Consider the following 20,534-nt stretch of genomic DNA (forward strand, 5'->3'; position numbering starts at 1 on the left):
CAGCTGTGTGCGCCACTCTTTAGTGTCCCCTGGTCTCCCAGCTGTGTGCGCCACTCTTTAGTGTCCCCTGGTCTCCCAGCTGTGTGCGTCACTCTTTAGTGTCCCCTGGTCTCCCAGCTGTGTGCGTCACTCTTTAGTGTCCCCTGGTCTCCCAGCTGTGTGCTTCACTCTTTAGTGTCCCCTGGTCTCCCAGCTGTGTGCGCCACTCTTTAGTGTCCCCTGGTCTCCCAGCTGTGTGCGTCACTCTTTAGTGTCCCTGGTCTCCCAGCTGTGTGCGCCACTCTTTAGTGTCCCCTGGTCTCCCAGCTGTGTGCGCCACTCTTTAGTGTCCCCTGGTCTCCCAGCTGTGTGCGCCACTCTTTAGTGTCCCCTGGTCTCCCAGCTGTGTGCGTCACTCTTTAGTGTCCCCTGGTCTCCCAGCTGTGTGCGCCACTCTTTAGTGTCCCCTGGTCTCCCAGCTGTGTGCGTCACCCTTTAGTGTCCCCTGGTCTCCTCAAGTTGCTGAATGTCCTCTAAACGCTGCATGTGTTGTCAAGGTGCTGGAGATGTGTCTTCGTGTGGAACCTTTGTGTTTTCATATCTGCATCGTGTCTGAAGCTGCAGCGCGTTTCTCCTGATGGGAGAGTGTTGGGCGGTTTGAGAAGCCTCCATGCTTTAAAGCCGTAGCATCCCCACAGGACGACACCACATGCGGACGTGTCTCTTAACGAGGCTCACAGACGATCTAAATGAACGTTTCTCCGTTCTGCGTCTTGTCCTTATTGGACGTGTCTTTTCTTTGGACAGGCATCAGGAGCTTGTGCGCACACAGCCTGAACCTCTGGTCCCTCACACTGTAAATGATGACATTCCAGCAGCTGTTGGTGGCCAAAATCCAGAAGGCGAAAAAGGAAAAGTTGCACCATTCATTCCCCAAAACATTCCCCACCACGAAGACCGCGATTGGCGTGAACGAGGCGGTGAACGCCACGGTGAGCGTGCCGATGGTTTTGGCCGCTTTGATGTCAGAGAACGTGGGTTTGCTGCTGCTCGGGCACTCGCTCCCCGCCAGGCGTTTCCTGCGCCTCGAGTGCTGCCGGATGCTGGACATCGAGATGACGTTGATGACCATCGTGGCTCCGAGGAGCGTGAAGTCAAACGCCGGGAAGAGCAGGAGGATGTTGAACGCCCGGGTGTTCATCTGCGCGTAGTTACACATCCGGCTGCACGAGTTGTACTCCAGCGCAATCTCGCTGCTGAACACCATGGGAGACACCGCCAACAGGAAGCTCCCGACCCAGCAGAGGACGATGAGGATGGTGGTCCTCTTCCTCGTGATCACCGAGTCCTTGTGCAGCGGCTTCAACACGGCGATGCTCCTCTCGATGGTCAGCAGGAAGATGGTTGTGATGGAAACAAAGGTGCAGCCGGCGAAGACGGGCCCGATGAGGCTGCACGGGTGGAACCTCAAGTACTTAGAGCCGTACAAAGTCCACTCCAGTGCCGAGTCGCTCACCATGAGGTGGACCTCGGCGTAGATGGAGAGCGGCACCACGAAGACCCCCACTGCCAGATCGGCCACGGCCAGCGATGCCTTCAGGTACCCCTGCGGCGTGTGGAAGTGTTTGGTCCCCAGAACCACAGCCAGAGTCACCAAGTTCCCGAACAAGATGGCGACGACCAGCAGCCCCATGAAGAGCACCAGGATGACCTTGTTGGCCAGCGTGCAGCAGCACACGGTGCAGTGGGCCGGCCCGGACCGGTCCAACAGGGCGGGGGGGCCGCTCTCATTCATCAGAGAAGCTGCTGTCCATTATCCACTTCATGACCTGAAATGTAAACAGAGCGAGGGGTCAGAGTTACCAGACCCGGTCGGTTAGATTGTGTGGATGGTGGATGGATGGATGGATGGATGAGGGAGTGCATGTACGTGGACACGATAGTTTAGCTAGGCTTGGACTGTCGGGGACACCTTGCTTCTTCCTTCTCTCTGTCTGTACCTGTGTACTCTCATGTTCCCATCAACCCAGCTTCCCCAAATGTCTTTCTTGTTGGTGTCTATCTCTACGCCGCGATCCGGAGTCAAGGCTGATCCTATTGCTAGTCGTGTGTCCTGAGTCCTGAGTCCTGGATCTGAGTCCTGGACTTCGAGTCGTGGCTGAACCTATTTCTCTGCGGTCCTGCCTGACTCTCACCACACTACCTCCCTGAAGGCTCCCACAAGATTGTTGACATCTTCATAGATTCATCTTCCTATTATACACACATGCATTTCCAAACATCTGGACTACCTATGTTTCAAATGTATTATCTTTTCACTTTCCACACGGCATCTATTGCACGTCTGTCCGTCCTGGGATCCCTCCTCTGTGGCTCTCCCTGAGGTTTCTCCCATGTCCCCTTTAAACTGTGGGTTTTCTCTGGAAGTCTTTCCTTGTACGATGTGAGGGTCTAAGGACAGAGGGTCTGAGGTCAGAGGGTCTGAGGACAGAGGGTCTGAGGACAGAGGGTCTGAGGACAGAGGGTCTGAGGACAGAGGGTCTGAGGACAGAGGGTCTAAGGACAGAGGGTATGAGGACAGAGGGTCTGAGGACAGAGGGTCTGAGGACAGAGGGTCTGAGGACAGAGGGTCTGAGGACAGAGGGCTTAAGGACAGAGGGTCTAAGGACAGAGGGTCTGAGGACAGAGGGTCTGAGGACAGAGGGTCTGAGGACAGAGGGCTTAAGGACAGAGGGTCTAAGGACAGAGAGTCTAAGGACAGAGGGTCTAAGGACAGAGGGTCTAAGGACAGAGGGTCTGAGGACAGAGGGTCTGAGGACAGAGGGTCTGAGGACAGAGGGTCTAAGGACAGAGGGTCTAAGGACAGAGGGTCTAAGGACAGAGGGTCTGAGGTCAGAGGGTCTGAGGACAGAGGGTCTGAGGACAGAGGGTCTGAGGACAGAGGGTCTAAGGACAGAGGGTCTGAGGACAGAGGGTGTCGTATTGTCATGATATTCTGTACACACTGTGAAGTCCACTGAGACAACGTTTGTGATATTGGGCTATAAATAAACATTGACTGATAATATGGATAGTTGATGGATGAAGAAGAAAGTGTGATAACCGGAGCGATTGACTAGTTGTCGGATGGATAACAGACGGACAGTTGGACGACAGCTGACATCATCCTCCGTTCAACAACAACAGCTTTGCTTGAAGTCTTATTCAGTGAGTATTGAGAGTGTTCAAATCATTTGGTAAATGAGGGAACCGATATCCTACCCCTCTGTCCTTTGGGTCGCACCTGACCGATGTACTGCTATCCTCCATCAGGCTATGAACATGTGAAATGTCTGCATTCGCTTTCATCGAATTTCGAGTTGATTGTCCATCTGTAACACCTACTGCGTTCCCGCTCAAATCGACTGCCATAAAACATGAATGGGTAGATTATATTTAAACTCCCACAAATCAATAAAAACGTTAATTTTGGAAAACATTTCCAGTGTCTATTCTTGTAACGCACCACAGGGACTCACGTGAACCAGTAGTCAGACTGTTCACGGTTTACAAGGATGTCAAATAAATCTGGTGAGGATTAAACAGAATCAGAAATAGAACCGCTTTTATTTCCCAAGTAGGTTTACACACACGAGGAATCTGCTTTGGTCCAAGTGTGCGTTCAGAGGCACGGAAAGAAGAATACGTAGCCAATAATAAAAACCGTAAAAATCTTATTTAAATAATAATATACAAATTCAATTCAAATGTATTTAGAGAGCCCATATCACAAAACACATTTGAAGGGCTTCACAAATCAACAAACATGAATGATAATGTAAAAACAACAAACATGAATGCACACAAAGTATAAGTATGTAGGAAACTTGAGCGGTAAAATATAACAATAATGGTTGTTGTCTTAATGAACAAACAGGAGGGTTTTATGAATGTAAAAATCTATTCCGTTTTCCTGAGCTCCACGTTCAGAAGTATATCAACAGCTTGGCTTCACTTACTTTGCGTTGTCACCCCCTTGTATATCCACACCGTCCTCCGCACGTGCAGCCGAACCCCCGTGATAAGCCCCCCGTGTTCCCCTTCACGAGGAAAGATCCCGGTGTGCAGGATCCGCGGAGAAACGCTCCTCACACCCCGTGTCCTCGCCCCCCCCCCCCTCCTCTCTCAGAGGCTGCTGCAGGAAACCTTCATCACTTTCCGCATGTCTCTCCTTGAGACGCTAAAAAGCACGTCTTTCTGTTTTCACGCCCGTTCACTTTATCACTTTATCTTCAAGAGTTCCACTTTTTGAAATAATGCAGCAACAACGATTTTACTCCTTACATTTCGACTGTATTCTCGAAAATAAAGTAAAATATATTCCCCTTTTTAGCCATGAGAGCTTTGTGGCGTGGCGTGTATGCCCCCCCCCTCCTCCTCACGAGTCCTGTTCCCTGTTTGTGAGTCTGTGCGTGTCCGTGGTTGATTTGATAGATGTGCGTCAGTCAGGGGAAGACATGTGTTGTGTCGCTGAGGCCTGGCTGAGGGTGATGAAGTGAAGGTGTTCCCATTACAATGACTGTAGCCCCTCCACTGCATCCACTGTTGTACATGTATTTCAGATCACATGAAGACGCTCAAATATCCTTGAATTGTTTTGCCATAAAAACGGTGTGTGAGTTGTCGGAGCTTCGCGTGACCTTTCCTCAAAAACTAAAACACTACAAAACAATAAATAAGAACCTATTAACCAATATATAATATCCTGCTTAATATTTTGATAATGTACATTTGTATTTCCGCATGTATATTTTTCACTCTTACTTCTTAATGCTATTTTAATTTAATTTGGATGTTTACATTTTGGATTGTTTATTTCTAGTCTTTTCATTTCTCTTATGTCTTGTCTTTTGATGCTGCAACGCAGACATGTCCCCGAATTGGGACCAATAAAGTACATCTTATCTCATCTTATCTTATCTCATCTTATCTAATCTTATCTCATCTAATCTTATTTTATACTGCATTAAGCGCTCCCTGCAAACAATACACACAAATATAAAAACACGGGCAGTTTCATCCATCAGGCCATAGGACGGCTAAACACCTGAACTCTGTAAAGAACGTCCATGACATTCATCTGTTTGCATCGTGCAAATTATTTATCTATTATATTCCATTTACTTTTACTTTTATATAGACTATTTTTGCACTATTTATATTTTATTTGTATTAACTTGGATATCTGGCACATCTATCCGTTTTATTTGTCCTATATATATATATATATATTCCTGCTGCTGAGTTGGAGGAGCCTGAGACTTGTTCATTGCCTTGCCGGCACTGAAGCTGCTGAGCTGATGGTAAAGCCTTGAATCTAGAATCAAACACAATAGTGCGGACTTGAGGACAGAAAAGCTATGTCCACACTGCACCGGAAATACACCCAGGAAGTGTGAACAGTCCTCCAGAGTGTACGCTGTGAGCACGCTGTCTTCAGAACATGTTTAACAAAAGATCCTAAGTGGTGGACATGTCCCCAGTGTCCCCAGTAGTAATGGTGTCTATGCCTCGGAGCAGCAGAGGGAGGGTTTCTTTTCCAATGTAATCCGGTACAATAGCTAAAGTTAAAACTGTCTTTTGTTATCCTGAAAAAGTAAACATTGATTTAACATCCTCAAAAACCTCACCGAAATTGTCCAAACCTTTGTGTAGCTATTGTCTGCATTGATGACACAACTTGTGCTAATCGTGCAAATTGCCCGACATGCAGGTTAGCATCCGGCCGTTGGAGACAGCTGGAGACCCTGCTATTCATTTCTAATGAAACACTTTGCGGTCCTCAACATTTCAGGGCTCACAGCGGGACTCTCAGTAAACGGACTGAGTGCTGCCTCTTCACACAAAGACATGTTCGATCCCTTTGAAGGCGAGGAACACAGGGTGTCGTTAAAGTGCGGTTCTGCTGATTATTACTACTCACAGAGCGAGGAGCATGAGACGACCTTTAATAAAGCGGTTTGGTCTGTTGGAGTTCAATGATCCGGGTTTAAAGGAGAGAGATGATGGATGACGGCACCCCCTGGCCCCCCCTAGAACCGCCCCTGGATGACGCACTCATGCAAATAAAGGATTGTTAATATTCACTATTACTGCGTTCTCTGACACCGAGATGAAGTTACTGTTTTCATATTGTAACTAGCCATTGTAACAGATTGCATTTGAAAAGTCACCCTCCCAATCTTGTGAATAAGGAACAGTATACATTAACGGTGAAGAAGAAGCCTTCATCGCAGCTGGCATAGGGGCATGGTAAAAGGCACACTGAGGGAAACGCATTAATAACTTACCTGGACATTGATCAAATAAAACCCAAGTCATTGTTTGTAACCTGCTTACCCTCTCCTTCAAGGCTGTGAAGGCCAAACAGAGCCACAGAAAGAAGCAGCCTTAAGTAGAGGCTCAATCAGTGGGAACACCTGTGCTCAAGTGGAGCGTACCATGTAGTGCATGGGCGCGGGTGGCACTTTTCTTGCGAGTGTAAACATGTTATTGTTTGGGGCTTCTGTGGTCAGAAAGATATAATATGTTGATCTATTTTGATTTGTTGTGTTTGGGTAATTGTCTTGCATTGGGATGTGTGTGTAGATTAGAATGACATTGGTTAGGGGTATAAATAGTGGATTGTTCAAACTGGCATTTTCTTTATAATCTGTACCCTGTGTCCTTTTGTGTCCTTTTGTAGTCCATTTCCTGTTGTTTGTCTTACGCCGGCTGACACTTCACTAAATCCACTGTTTTAATTTGTAAGGTAAAATTGTAAATGTAAATTGTAAATCTGCAACCCTGTAAGGCAGGGGTGTCAAACTCAATTTCTTCGCGGGCCACATCAGCATTATGGTTGCACTCAAAGGGCCGGTTGTAACTTTAAGACAATACATCAAAATATATATATAAATATTTAATATATATAAAATAATGTATTATATTACATCATTGCCTCTGTATTGGATTATTATCAGATAGGGTAATAACTTCATAATTAACTACGTCTGAAAGCAGAAGTCTAGGGCAAATCATTGCAAGTCTCTTCAGTGAGAATGTTACAAAATGATTTAAAAAAATCTGATTCTGAGAAAAAGGCAAATTCTAAGAAAAAATTCATATTTTGAAGAAAAAAAGTCAAATTCTGCGAAAAAAGTCAAATTTGAGATGCATTGTGGGATATGTAGTTTATGGGCAACGTGCTTCTGTAAATCGGCATGGAACCGTATAATATTCTTTGCAATCTCTTGAGGGGCCGCATGAAATGAAGTCGCGGGCCGGATTTGGCCCCCTGGCCTTGAGTTTGACACCCCTGCTGTAAGGTGTCCTTGGGTGTTATGAAAGGCGCCCCCAAAAATAAATGTATTATTATTATTATTATTATTGTCCTATGGGGAGGGGCTTAACATGTATAAAACCCTGGCCACAAGTGTTTTGGGGAGTCTGACTGTGGCGGTAGAGCAGAGAGGTACCAGTTATATGTCCTCGACCTGTATGTAGATGAGGTTTTCGTTTTCTTCCTGTGAAATCCTTGTTACTTTGTGTTTTTTGTCAATAAAAGCACCTAAGGATACATTTTTGGTGACTCTAGCCATCTTATTTAATTCCTAGTTTTTTCATCGAACCTTTTTGTAACTAAGGGAAAGCCATCTCAGCAGCTTGACACGCTTCACACCACCTGTAGCTCTCTAAATCAGCTCATGAATAATGCATTGTGGGAATTAGATGCCCAGACATGAGACATCGTAGTGAAGCTTTACAAAGTTAAAGCATTTCATTTCTCTGGGGTCATCAGTTCAACATGCTGCTGCTGTATTTCCACGGTCATCGAGAGCTCGATTTGCATTTAGAAGAGGAGACAGTCGTCAGGTTTCCCGTGGGCGCCCGGATGTTGAACCGGCGACCTTTCCGTTACAGCCTCCACTCTCCAGAGCGCCAGGAGCACACTCAGCGTTGAGTCATTCTTCTTGCTCTCTCGAAGCAGCTCTTTCATTTAATGAGAAACAATTCACTGCAATACATTTTCAACTCTCCTACAAAGTGATGCTCAATCTTTTTATGGCAGGGGGCAATGAGAATATCATCTAGGATATAATCTGTCAAAGATAAACATGCATCTATTTCCTGTAGTGTGTTTTATACTGCAGGTTTCAGTGCATGTCAATGGTCTGCAAAGGCTGAAATCCCTGTTTCCTCCAGAGGGAGTTTCTCTCCCTCTCGCCCTCGCGCTTCTATTGGCTAGCGCTCCAACACATTGTACGTGATAGGCTAAGGGGCGGGACATCTCTAAGAGGTTGACCAATAACAACAGAGCCGGCCAGCTAACCAATCAGAGAGGACTGGGCTCTGGTTTCAGACAGAGGGTGAAAAGAGGTGCTGCAGCACAGACAGTATGAGAAAAATAAAGAGCTTTTTGAACATTAAAGCATGGAGACACTACATACTGATATACACCTGAACATCAGCAGGAGAGGACTCTTTAAAGTAGAGACACTACATACTGATATACACCTGAACATCAGCAGGAGAGGACTCTTTAAAGTAGAGACACTACATACTGATATACACCTGAACATCAGCTGGAGAGGACTCTTTAAAGTAGAGACACTACATACTGATATACACCTGAACATCAGCAGGAGAGGACTCTTTAAAGTAGAGACACGACATACCGATATACACCTGAACATCAGCTGGAGAGGACTCTTTAAAGTAGAGACACGACATACCGATATACACCTGAACATCAGCAGGAGAGGACTCTTTAAAGTAGAGACACTACATACTGATATACACCTGAGCATCAGCAGGAGAGGACTCTTTAAAGTAGAGACACTACATACTGATATACACCTGAGCATCAGCAGGAGAGGACTCTTTAAAGTAGAGACACTACATACTGATATACACCTGAACATCAGCAGGAGAGGACTCTTTAAAGTAGAGACACTACTACTGATATACACCTGAACATCAGCAGAGAGGACTCTTTAAGTAGAGACACTACATACTGATATACACCTGAACATCAGCAGGAGAGGACTCTTTAAAGTAGAGACACTACATACTGATATACACCTGAACATCAGCAGGAGAGGACTCTTTAAAGTAGAGACACTACATACTGATATACACCTGAACACCAGCAGGAGAGGACTCTTTAAAGTAGAGACACTACATACGGATAATAAGTTAGATATAATATAGGGCTTCTTTAATAGACCGTGTTATGTTACCCTGTATGCTGCAGCATGTCCTGTCCTGTTCTCAGATCACCTCCTCATGATGCCTTCACGGAGCGTGGGAATAAAAGGCTTCACTGGTTCCATGTCACTTGTTGAAACTCGTTTGATTGCGTCAGATGGGCGGGTCAAAGATGCTAATCCCTTTGTACACATTCCCTCCTGTGAGTAATACATTAAACAGTGAAGACATCAGGCATTTCAAGACTTATATCATACAAAAATAAGACTTATTAAAAAGTAGTGGAGTAAAAGTACGCAATTTACCTCTGAATGAAGTGGAAGTACAAAGTAGAATAAAATAGAAATACTCAAATTTCAGTACTTGAGCAATCGTACCAAGTTACTTTACACACCTCCACTGGCTTTAAATACAGTATGCATCCAATGTAGCCCGCCCCTTTCTCCACTTCCTGTTCAACCATGTCTTACTTCTTCAGGTTTAGCTCCAGCACCCTGAGTATGGTGACATCACTATGTAACACTCACGCTTCTATCTATAACACATTGCACGTGATAGTCTAAGGGGCAGGACATCTAAAAGTGGTTGAACAATCACAACAGAGCCAGCCAGCTAACCAATCAGAGCAGACTGGGCTCTGGTTTCAGACAGAGGGTGAAACAATGTCAGCTTGATGCATGATTAATAACAAGTCGTTGTATTGAAGTGTGTATGTGAAGACCGCACACCTCGTTGGGGATTTCTCTTTTTCTCTTTTATTCCCCTGGGTCGTAGTGACGTACGGCTACGCGGCCTTCCTCACACACACACACACACACACACACACACACACACACACACACACACACACACACACACACACACACACACACACACACACACACACACACACACACACACACACACACACTATACAGAGATGCTGTATGAGAAACCAATATGAGTTTGGAAAATTGAATAATGTAAATCTATTCTAGTAGACCTCAACAATGGAGTTATGATCAGTAGAAATGGCCACATCGTGAGACCTTTAACATGTCAGTTGTCCTTGTGGAAGTAAATGTGTAATCCTGCCTGCTGATCAAACTTAAGTAAAGTACAAGTACCTCCAGTTGTTCAGTACTTGAGTAAATGTACTTACTTGTAATTGTCCATTCTCTTTTCCACTTTTTAATTATAATAAGTATTTTTAAGTATTGTATTATAATGACTGAACACACTTAGATCTATCTATCTATCTATACCACTGTATAAACCAAATGCATTATTATTATTTTATTATTATTGTAATTTGTCCTGACTTTTCAGTGTGCCCTGAACGCATCGCGGGACTCCGCTGCATATTGTTGTTGTGTTTTCGGCGCAGCGGCGGTGGGAGTTTCTAGTTGCGGTCGCTGTCTGCGGACTCAGTGGTCTCTGAGGGGGGGAAGGAGACTCTGCTTTACTGACGTTATCTGGAATACAACTAAGCTACAAGTCCCTGTCAAAGTCACCGAGAGGAGCCTTCGGGTATGTAGTGTTTCTGAATTAAAAGTTGGCTTTAGAAAAAAAAGCTGTACTACTTTTCCCCATGTGTGCTAATATGCTAACGGTTAGCACCAGTGATAAGCTCCTCTTCTTTGACTTTTCGCTGTCAAATATAAACGTTAATATTCAGATGGAGGACGGATGGATTTGTTTGTGTCAAAAACAAGCGAGCAAAGTGGAGTTATCTTCGGCAAAACAACGCAAGTAGCAACAGATTAGCTTCGGGATGCTAACTTCTGAGCTAGTTCGTCTAAGCTGCCAATCAGAAAAAAGTACTCAGATCCTGTACTTGTGTAAAAGTAGAAGTACGCAGATCCTGTACGTGTGTAAAAGTAGAAGTACCAAAGTGTAGGAATACCTTTTAGTTACTTCACAGATGTGGATGAATGATGTGAAATATAATCTAGTGTTGAATCAGACTTTAGTTCCACCTGGAGTAAATCCACCAGCTACCCTGCAGTCTACAAAGTACTTCAGACTAGCTGCACCTTCACCAGCTACCCTGCAGTCTACAAAGTACTTCAGACTAGCTGCACCTCCACCAGCTACCCTGCAGTCTACAAAGTACTTCAGACTAGCTGCACCTCCACCAGCTACCCTGCAGTCTACAAAGTACTTCAGACTAGCTGCACCTTCACCAGCTACCCTGCAGTCTACAAAGTACTTCAGACTAGCTGCACCTTCACCAGCTACCCTGCAGTCTACAAAGTACTTCAGACTAGCTGCACCTTCACCAGCTACCCTGCAGTCTACAAAGTACTTCAGACTAGCTGCACCTTCACCAGCTTTGAGAACACTTTCATGATCAATCATTATAAAACATATCATATATTATTCTGAAATGGACCAATCTGCACAACGACTACTTTCACTACTTTCACTATATTTTGATGAGAATACTTTTCTACTTTCACTTGAGGAACATTTTGAATGCAGGACTTTTACTGTAACAGAGTATTCCTACACTCTGGTACTTCTACTTTTACTCAAGTACAAGATCTAAGTACTTCTACTTTTACTCAAGTACAAGACCTGAGTACTTCTACTTTTACTCAAGTACACGATCTGAGTACTTCTACTTTTACTCAAGTACAAGATCTGAATACTTCTACTTTTACTCAAGTACAATATCTGAGTACTTCTACTTTTACTAAGTACAAGATCTGAGTACTTCTTCCACCTTCAGTGATTACTAAACAAAGCCTTAAGGAAACTTTATTGATAGTAAAGTGTGAACATAAAAGAAGACTCTTGTATTGCTCCGCCCTCTTTTGTGTTGTCTCAGTGGCATCAAGTCATCGTGGTTCATAGAAACTAGGGATGGGAACGATTAATCGAATATGAGTTATGAATATTTAAAAAAAATGTTGGAAGGTAAGTTGAAATAATTCAATGAGCGCGACAGAGCCATAGCTGAGTGTCGGGTCTGCAGGTGCGCTCACGGCCCTCACAGCGGGAGAGCTGCCGGTCTCTCTCGCGCCCGGTTTTACTTCACTCGCCTTTATCTCCAAATCCATCAGAAACCAAGTTATGCTTGAGGCATGGATTCTGTGGCCTACAGCTGTCCACTGTTCAAACTGTGATCACCAGTTCAAGACATTTGAAACATTCGACTTGGGTTCTAAATGTATCTGAACTTTTTTTAATTTATTTTTTTGTTAAACTTTTTCCCAAATATATATATTTTTTTATAGGATATTTACATTTCGGTTAACCAGTTTTTTTGGGGGTTGAATATTTGAATATACATCCATCCATCCATCTTCTCCGTGGTCGGGTCGCGGGGGTAGCAGTTCCAGCAGAGAGCCCCAAACTTCCTTTTCCCTGGCGACATCAACCAGCTCTGACTGGGGGATCCCAAGGCGCTCCCAGGCCAGCGAAGAGATATAATCCCTCCGCCTGGTCCTAGGTCTACCCCTTGGTCTCTTCCCAGCTGGACGTGCCTGGAACACCTCCCTAGGGAGGCGCCCAGGTGGCATCCTAACTAGGTGCCCGAACCACCTCAACTGGCTTCTTTCGACGCGAAGGAGGAGCGGCTCAACTCCGAGTCCCTCCCTGATGACCGAACTTCTCACCTTATCTCTAAGGGAGACACCAGCCACCCGGCGGAGGAAACCCATCTCGGCCGCTTGTATCCGCGATCTCGTTCTTTCGGTCATGACCCATCCTTCATGACCATAGGTGAGGGTAGGAACGAAAATGGCCCGGTAGACAGAGAGCTTTGCCTTCTGACTCAGCTCCCTTTTCGTCACAACGGTGCGGTAAAGCGACTGCAATACCGCTCCCGCTGCTCCGATTCTCCGGCCCATCTCACGCTCCATTGTTCCCTCACTCGAGAACAAGACCCCGAGATACTTGAACTCCTTCACTTGGGGTAAGGACTCATTTCCTACTTGGAGTGGACAGTCCATCGGTTTCCTGCTGAGAACCATGGCCTCAGATTTGGAGGTGCTGATCCTCATCCCAGCCGCTTCACACTCGGTTGCGAACCGATCCAGTGAGTGCTGAAGGTCGCAGACCGATGAAGCCATCAGAACCACATCATCTGCAAAAAGCAGTGGTGCAATCCTTAGGCCACCGAACTGCAGACCCCCCCCCCCCACGACTACGCCTCGAAATCCGATCCATGTATATTACAAACAGGATTGGTGACAAAGCGCAGCCCTGGCGGAGGCCAACCCTCACCGGAAATGGGTCCGACTTCCTGCCGAGGACCCGGACACAGCTCTCGCTTTGGGAGTACAGAGATTGGATGGCCCTGAGTAGAGACCCCCTCACCCCATACTCCCGCAGCACCTCCCACAGTAACTCCCTGGGAACCCGGTCATACGCCTTCTCCAAGTCTACAAAACACATGTAGACCGGATAAGCGTACTCCCAGGCCCCCTCCAGGATCCTTGCGAGAGTAAAAAGCTGATCCGTCGTTCCACGACCAGGACGGAATCTGCATTGTTCCTCCTCAATCTGAGGTTCGACAATCGGCCTGACCCTCCTTTCGAGCACCTTGGAGTAAACTTTCCCGGGGAGGCTGAGTAGTGTGATGCCTCTGTAATTGGCACACACCCTCTGATCCCCCTTTTTGAAAAGAGGAACCACCACCCCGGTCTGCCACTCCTTCGGTACCGTTTCCGACTTCCACGCAACGTTGATGAGACGTGTCAACCATGACAGTCCCTCAACACCCAGAGCCTTCAGCATTTCCGGGCGGATCTCATCCACCCCCGGGGCTTTGAATATACATTTGCTTTCAAATTCCCATCCCTAAGAGACACTACTTGTTAAAGTGTGTACTTGTACCTCAGAGTACACTTTAACGCGTCCTGTGGAAGTGAATGTGTGATCCTGCCTCGCTGGGAAACTTCTGTCCACCACAAAAAGAGAAGTTTGACTTTTCTTGAGTCTGGTTTTATATTCTCAGTTAACTGGTTTTATATTCCCAGTTAACTGGTTTTATATTCCCAGTTAACTGGTTTTATATTCCCAGTTAACTGGTTTTATATTCTCAGTTAACTGGTTTTATATTCCCAGTTAACTGGTTTTATATTCCCAGTTAACTGAGAATATAAAACCAGTTTATTTTCCCAGTTAACTGGTTTTATATTCCCAGTTAACTGGTTTTATATTCTCAGTTAACTGGTTTTATATTCTCAGTTAACTGGTTTTATTTTCCCAGTTAACTGGTTTTATATTCCCAGTTAACTGGTTTTATATTCTCAGTTAACTGGTTTTATATTCTCAGTTAACTGGTTTTATATTCCCAGTTAACTGGTTTTATATTCCCAGTTAACTGGTTTTATATTCTCAGTTAACTGGTTTATATTCTCTTCTTCCCTCCTCGTGGAACTTCTGCATGTGTTAATACAAATAGCAAGCGAACTATCTAACTCTGACACTTTGAAATAGTCCCATACGACATGTTTGTTTACTGTCCTGAAATGTTAAAGTGACGCCAGGAGTGTGTGTGTGTGTGTGTGTGTGTGTGTGTGTGTGTGTGTGTGTGTGTGTGTGTGTGTGTGTGTGTGTGTGTGTGTGTGTGTGTGTGTGTGTGTGTGTGTGTGTGTGTGTGTGTGTGTGTGTGTGTGTGCGTGTGTGTGTGTGTGTGTGTGTGTGTGTGTGTGTGTGTGTGTGTGTGTGTGTGTGTGTGTGTGTGTGTGTGTGTGTGTGTGTGTGTGTGTGTGTGTGTGTGTGTGTGTGTGTGTGTGTGTGTGTGTGTGTGTGTTTTGTAAAACGAGTCGAGCCGGCGCTCAGAGGGCGAGGCCGCTGCCGAGCTGCCAGGTGATCGCCTCCTCTCTGTGTGCTGCCGTGTAATCCGGCACATAATCCAATATGTCCGTGTGTATAAATGGATGCAGATTAGAAGCAGACGGAGGATCACAGGGAGACGAGCAGGCAGCGCGTCACGCCCAGCGCTTTCAAATATATAAAAAAAAGCGTGCCAGGAGAATTTCTGCTGATCTGTTCATTATTGATTGTATATATATTGTTTGTTTTACTGTAAACTTGGAGGAGTGCAGAGTGCAGAGTGCAGAGTGCAGAGTGCAGAGTGCAGAGTGCAGAGTGCAGAGGGCAGAGGGCAGAGCGCAGAGGGCAGAGCGCAGAGGGCAGAGGGGCACGTTCAAAGAAGAGTTCTTCGTGGAACTACTTCGAACGAGTGCAAATGAAGTAAAATGCAAGCTCTGCGAAAAGACTTCGGTGTACCACAATCAACAATGCGTTCACATTTGAGTGCGAAGCACGCCAAAGAAGTGCCTACAGATCGCCTTTATTTGAAGATGCACGATGCAAGCACATGGGGGCGGCGAATAATCGATTAATATGCGCCAGGGCTGTCCGATTTTCTAATTTGATCATGGTCAGTTTCTGGCATCCCTACCCACGAGGATCCGTTCCTGCGCGGCCGTGTCTCCAGCTGAGAGCCCGGTGGCTGCTCATCTGTCACACTGATCATGTTGTTAGCATCTGGTTAGCGAGCTATGCTAACGAATATAAGAAGCTTGTTCTCCAACCAGTGAGGTGAAGGCACATCTGTATATGATCATTATAGTTTTACAAAACAAGAGAATAAAGTAAACGGGTATAAAATACTATGTGACAGTAAAAAAAAGTGGTTATTAATAAACAAGAATACAGTTTGAAAGGGGAGTGATTTGTAAAATATCCATAAAGAAAAAGTAAATCTGTTTCCAGTTCTGTTTCATCTGGTGTTGAGAGAGGTTTCCATAGATCTCCTCATGTTGCTCTCAAAGTGCACCAGATTGATGCTTCAACATTTATAAAAAATCATCCCGGGGTAGCATGCCCCCGGACCCCCCTAGAGGAGGTGAGGTCCCCCCCCACTTAAATCATGTCCACATGGATGGGAAACTAAATACATTTGCACATCTTGTGTCCATATCTTTCTGTTTGGGTGCACGTGCACGAGTCATGGTGAGATCTCTGGATTCAGAGGTTGCTCTTTCTTTGCACAGCATGAAAGAAAGACCAAATGAATGGGCTGTGATTTTAGTATTTTTAAGCCGAGGTCAATCGTTTGTACGGCCCTCGGAGAATGTTGTAGAAATGTAAACGGCGCTTGAGAGGAAAAAGGTTCCCCACGCCTGCTCAATTAATCTTATTTTAATCGCAATTAAGATTTTGGCTTGCAACGACTAAATCGAAATAAAAAGATTTTTAATTGTTTTGGTTTTTCAGTTATACTCAAAGCTCAGAGTAATCAACTGTTAAAAACAAACTGTCACATTTTGTCTCTCCAAGAAATGGATGTTTTCAAAGTCAATGAATAATTGCATTTAATAATCGCAATTACAATTATTGACCCAAATAATCGAGATTATGATTTTTACGATAATCGAGCAGAACTACCTTACGGTCTCTGAGGTCGGCTGACGCAGGTCAGACTTGCCCCTCCAGGTCAGACTTGCCCCTCCAGGTCAGACGTGCCCCTCCAGGTCAGACGTGCCCCTCCAGGTCAGACGTGCCCCTCCAGGTCAGACTTGCCCCTCCAGGTCAGACGTGCCCCTCCAGGTCAGACGTGCCCCTCCAGGTTAGACTTGCCCCTCCAGGTCAGACTTGCCCCTCCAGGTCAGACTTGCCCCTCCAGGTCAGACTTGCCCCTCCATGTTAGACTTGCCCCTCCATGTTAGACTTGCCCCTCCAGGTCAGACTTGCCCCTCCAGGTCAGATGTGCCCCTCCAGGTCAGACGTGCCCCTCCAGGTCAGACGTGCCCCTCCAGGTCAGACTTGCCCCTCCAGATTAGACGTGCCCCTCCAGGTCAGACGTGCCCCTCCAGATTAGACGTGCCCCTCCAGATTAGACGTGCCCCTCCAGGTCAGACGTGCCCCTCCAGATTAGACGTGCCCCTCCAGGTCAGACTTGCCCCTCCAGATTAGACGTGCCCCTCCAGGTCAGACGTGCCCCTCCAGGTCAGACGTGCCCCTCCAGGTCAGACGTGCCCCTCCAGGTCAGACTTGCCCCTCCAGATTAGACGTGCCCCTCCAGGTCAGACGTGCCCCTCCAGATTAGACGTGCCCCTCCAGATTAGACGTGCCCCTCCAGGTCAGACGTGCCCCTCCAGATTAGACGTGCCCCTCCAGGTCAGACTTGCCCCTCCAGATTAGACGTGCCCCTCCAGGTCAGACGTGCCCCTCCAGGTCAGACTTGCCCCTCCAGGTCAGACTTGCCCCTCCAGGTCAGACTTGCCCCTCCAGGTCAGACGTGCCCCTCCAGGTCAGACGTGCCCCTCCAGGTCAGACGTGCCCCTCCAGGTCAGACTTGCCCCTCCAGGTCAGACGTGCCCCTCCAGGTCAGACGTGCCCCTCCAGGTCAGACTTTCCCCTCCATGTTAGACTTGCCCCTCCAGGTCAGACGTGCCCCTCCAGGTCAGACTTGCCCCTCCAGGTCAGACGTGCCCCTCCAGGTCAGACTTGCCCCTCCAGATTAGACGTGCCCCTCCAGGTCAGACGTGCCCCCCCAGGTCAGACGTGCCCCTCCAGATTAGACGTGCCCCTCCAGGTCAGACGTGCCCCTCCAGGTCAGACGTGCCCCTCCAGATTAGACGTGCCCCTCCAGGTCAGACGTGCCCCTCCAGGTCAGACGTGCCCCTCCAGGTCAGACGTGCCCCTCCAGGTCAGACTTGCCCCTCCAGATTAGACGTGCCCCTCCAGGTCAGACGTGCCCCTCCAGGTCAGACGTGCCCCTCCAGATTAGACGTGCCCCTCCAGGTCAGACGTGCCCCTCCAGGTCAGACGTGCCCCTCCAGGTCAGACTTGCCCCTCCAGGTCAGACTTGCCCCTCCAGATTAGACGTGCCCCTCCAGGTCAGACTTGCCCCTCCAGATTAGACGTGCCCCTCCAGGTCAGACGTGCCCCTCCAGGTCAGACGTGCCCCTCCAGGTCAGACTTGCCCCTCCAGGTCAGACTTGCCCCTCCAGATTAGACGTGCCCCTCCAGGTCAGACGTGCCCCTCCAGGTCAGACTTGCCCCTCCAGATTAGACGTGCCCCTCCAGGTCAGACGTGCCCCTCCAGGTCAGACGTGCCCCTCCAGGTCAGACGTGCCCCTCCAGGTCAGACTTGCCCCTCCAGGTCAGACTTGCCCCTCCAGGTCAGACTTGCCCCTCCAGATTAGACGTGCCCCTCCAGGTCAGACTTGCCCCTCCAGGTCAGACTTGCCCCTCCAGGTCAGACGTGCCCCTCCAGGTCAGACTTGTTTTTGTTTCGTGTCCCGTCTGTTCTTCATGTATTCATTAGAGCCGGGACTCGATTAAAAAAATTAATCTAATTAATTAATCGAAATTAATCGCATTTTTAATCAAATATACATATCTGACCTGAGAACAGCGAGAAGCATTTCCACATGGATGTGACTCCACGTGGTCTACAGTCGAGCCCATCCAGTGAGCCAGGGAGCTGGTTATTCTCTCAGACGTGGACTGACTCATCCTGGCCCTGAAACCAGTCATCTGGTTGAGTGTGGGTTGGGTCAGGGTGTGGTTCCTTGCACTCGGAGTCGGGCTAACGTCCACGCTAGCTGCTACATGCTAGCTGCTACATGCTAGCTGCTACATGCTAGCTGCTCCATGCTTTGCATTTGGGTGATACTTTAGGCTTGATGAGCTGCGGCTCTTGTCGACGCTTCCATCCGTCCGTTTTTTAAAACAAAATGTCCCATCCACGGGGCCGACCAAAGCGGTCTCATCAGCTTGTTCGTTCATGTTTGAGTATTGTTCACCGTGGTTTGTTGTTGTTTGAAGTCCCATGCTGAAGTCATGAACGTTAGTTGGTGCTCCAGTATAATCGGTACGCCTGAAACTCATCCAGTGAGAAACGTTCCGCTGTGCAAAAATAAGTGCGATTAAAATGCGTTAATTTTTTTAACGCGTTAATTTTTGTGTCATTAATTCATCTTAATTAACGCGTTAAAGTCCCGGCCCTAGTATTTATGCTATGTTTTTATACAGTTGTTGATGTACAGCACTTTGTTCAACTCTGTTGTTTTTAGATGTGCTATAGAAATAAAGTGGATTGGAACAGAGCCGGCCAGCTAGCCAATCAGAGCAGACTGGGCTCTGGTTTCAGACAGAGGGTGAACAGAGGTTCTGCAGCACAGGCAGTATGAGAGAAATAAAGAGCTTTTTGAACTCTGAAGCATGGAGACACGTCCCAGGAGGGAGCGTCTGATTGGATGAACCCGAGCTGCAGCTGGGGAAGTGTTAGGAAATCTAACGCTCTTTGATTTGAATGGGAAAGGCATACAAAGTACATTTTACAGTAAACAGCATGTTGTTATTGTTAAAAACAAGTTCTTTAGTGCACCTGGGACCTTCACACAGGACAGGTCATGCAGCTGTTAACGTATCATCACCATGCAGTTGAACTACTTGACTATAATCTTGATGTTTAAATGTATTTAGCACACTGTACTGTAAGGGCGGCAAAGTGACAGATCTAAAGGACAGTGTATTTTCAACACCTACACTTCTCATTCTCATATCTGGCCACACTCACTATTACTCAACACTTCTTTAACGACTTGTTTCAGTTTCACTTCTCCTTTTCTGTCATGTGGCCTCGGCAGAGCTGTCGAGCGTCTCTGTGTGGCACGAAGGTGAGCTCAGAGGACGAGGAAACGAACCTGTCTGAAACGCTTCAGCTAGGAGTGGACGGTCTCACTTCAGAATGCTACCATCGTGTTGTTGTAGTGGAGGTACAGAGGGGGGTGCGGCAATGAGTCCGACAACCTGGAAATTATGCAGCATTTTAATCACTTCCTGTCCCCTGGTCTGGAAGTCAATGGGTTGTTTAAATGTATTTTTGGCTGTTTTTTCTCATACTGCCAGCCCCTCTTTTCACCCTCTGTCTGAAACCAGAACCGATCCGATGAAACCCCCCGGGGTCTAGACCCTGGTGGTGGTGAATGGATAGTGGGGGTCGGTCTGAAGGGGAGGGGCTTAGCTTGACCCTGGTGGTGGTGAATGGATAGTTGGGTCGGTCTGAAGGGGAGGGGCTTAGCTTGACCCTGGTGGTGGTGAATGGATAGTTGGGTCGGTCTGAAGGGGAGGGGCTTAGCTTGACCCTGGTGGTGGTGAATGGATAGTTGGGTCGGTCTGAAGGGGAGGGGCTTAGCTTGACCCTGGTGGTGGTGAATGGATAGTTGGGTCGGTCTGAAGGGGAGGGGCTTAGCTTGACCCTGGTGGTGGTGAATGGATAGTTGGGGTCGGTCTGAAGGGGAGGGGCTTAGCTTGACCCTGGTGGTGGTGAATGGATAGTTGGGGTCGGTCTGAAGGGGAGGGGCTTAGCTTGA

At 47.2% G+C, this 20,534-nt stretch overlaps 2 protein-coding genes across 2 annotated transcripts in view; one reads left to right on the forward strand and one right to left on the reverse strand.

Moving 5' to 3' along the window:
- Positions 1-578: 578 nt before the first annotated feature.
- Positions 579-4,048, reverse strand: LOC117461598 (trace amine-associated receptor 9). The gene is made up of 2 exons (XM_034103538.1): positions 3,978-4,048; positions 579-1,808 (listed from the first exon to the last, which is right to left on the reverse strand). Exon 2 carries the CDS (start codon positions 1,772-1,774, stop codon positions 725-727), a length of 1,050 nt encoding a protein of 349 aa, XP_033959429.1. The 5' UTR covers positions 1,775-1,808; positions 3,978-4,048; the 3' UTR covers positions 579-724.
- A 6,530-nt stretch (positions 4,049-10,578) lies between these two features.
- plekhf2 (pleckstrin homology domain containing, family F (with FYVE domain) member 2) overlaps positions 10,579-20,534 on the forward strand; it is a 47,570-nt gene continuing 37,614 nt past the window's right edge. Inside the window, exon 1 of the mRNA XM_034102392.1 lies at positions 10,579-10,716. The gene's annotated coding sequence lies outside the window, so the exon portion shown is untranslated. The remainder of the gene's footprint in view (positions 10,717-20,534) is intronic.

This window comes from Pseudochaenichthys georgianus, chromosome 16, assembly GCF_902827115.2.
Source record: "Pseudochaenichthys georgianus chromosome 16, fPseGeo1.2, whole genome shotgun sequence".
In the NCBI taxonomy this organism is placed as follows: domain Eukaryota; kingdom Metazoa; phylum Chordata; class Actinopteri; order Perciformes; family Channichthyidae; genus Pseudochaenichthys; species Pseudochaenichthys georgianus.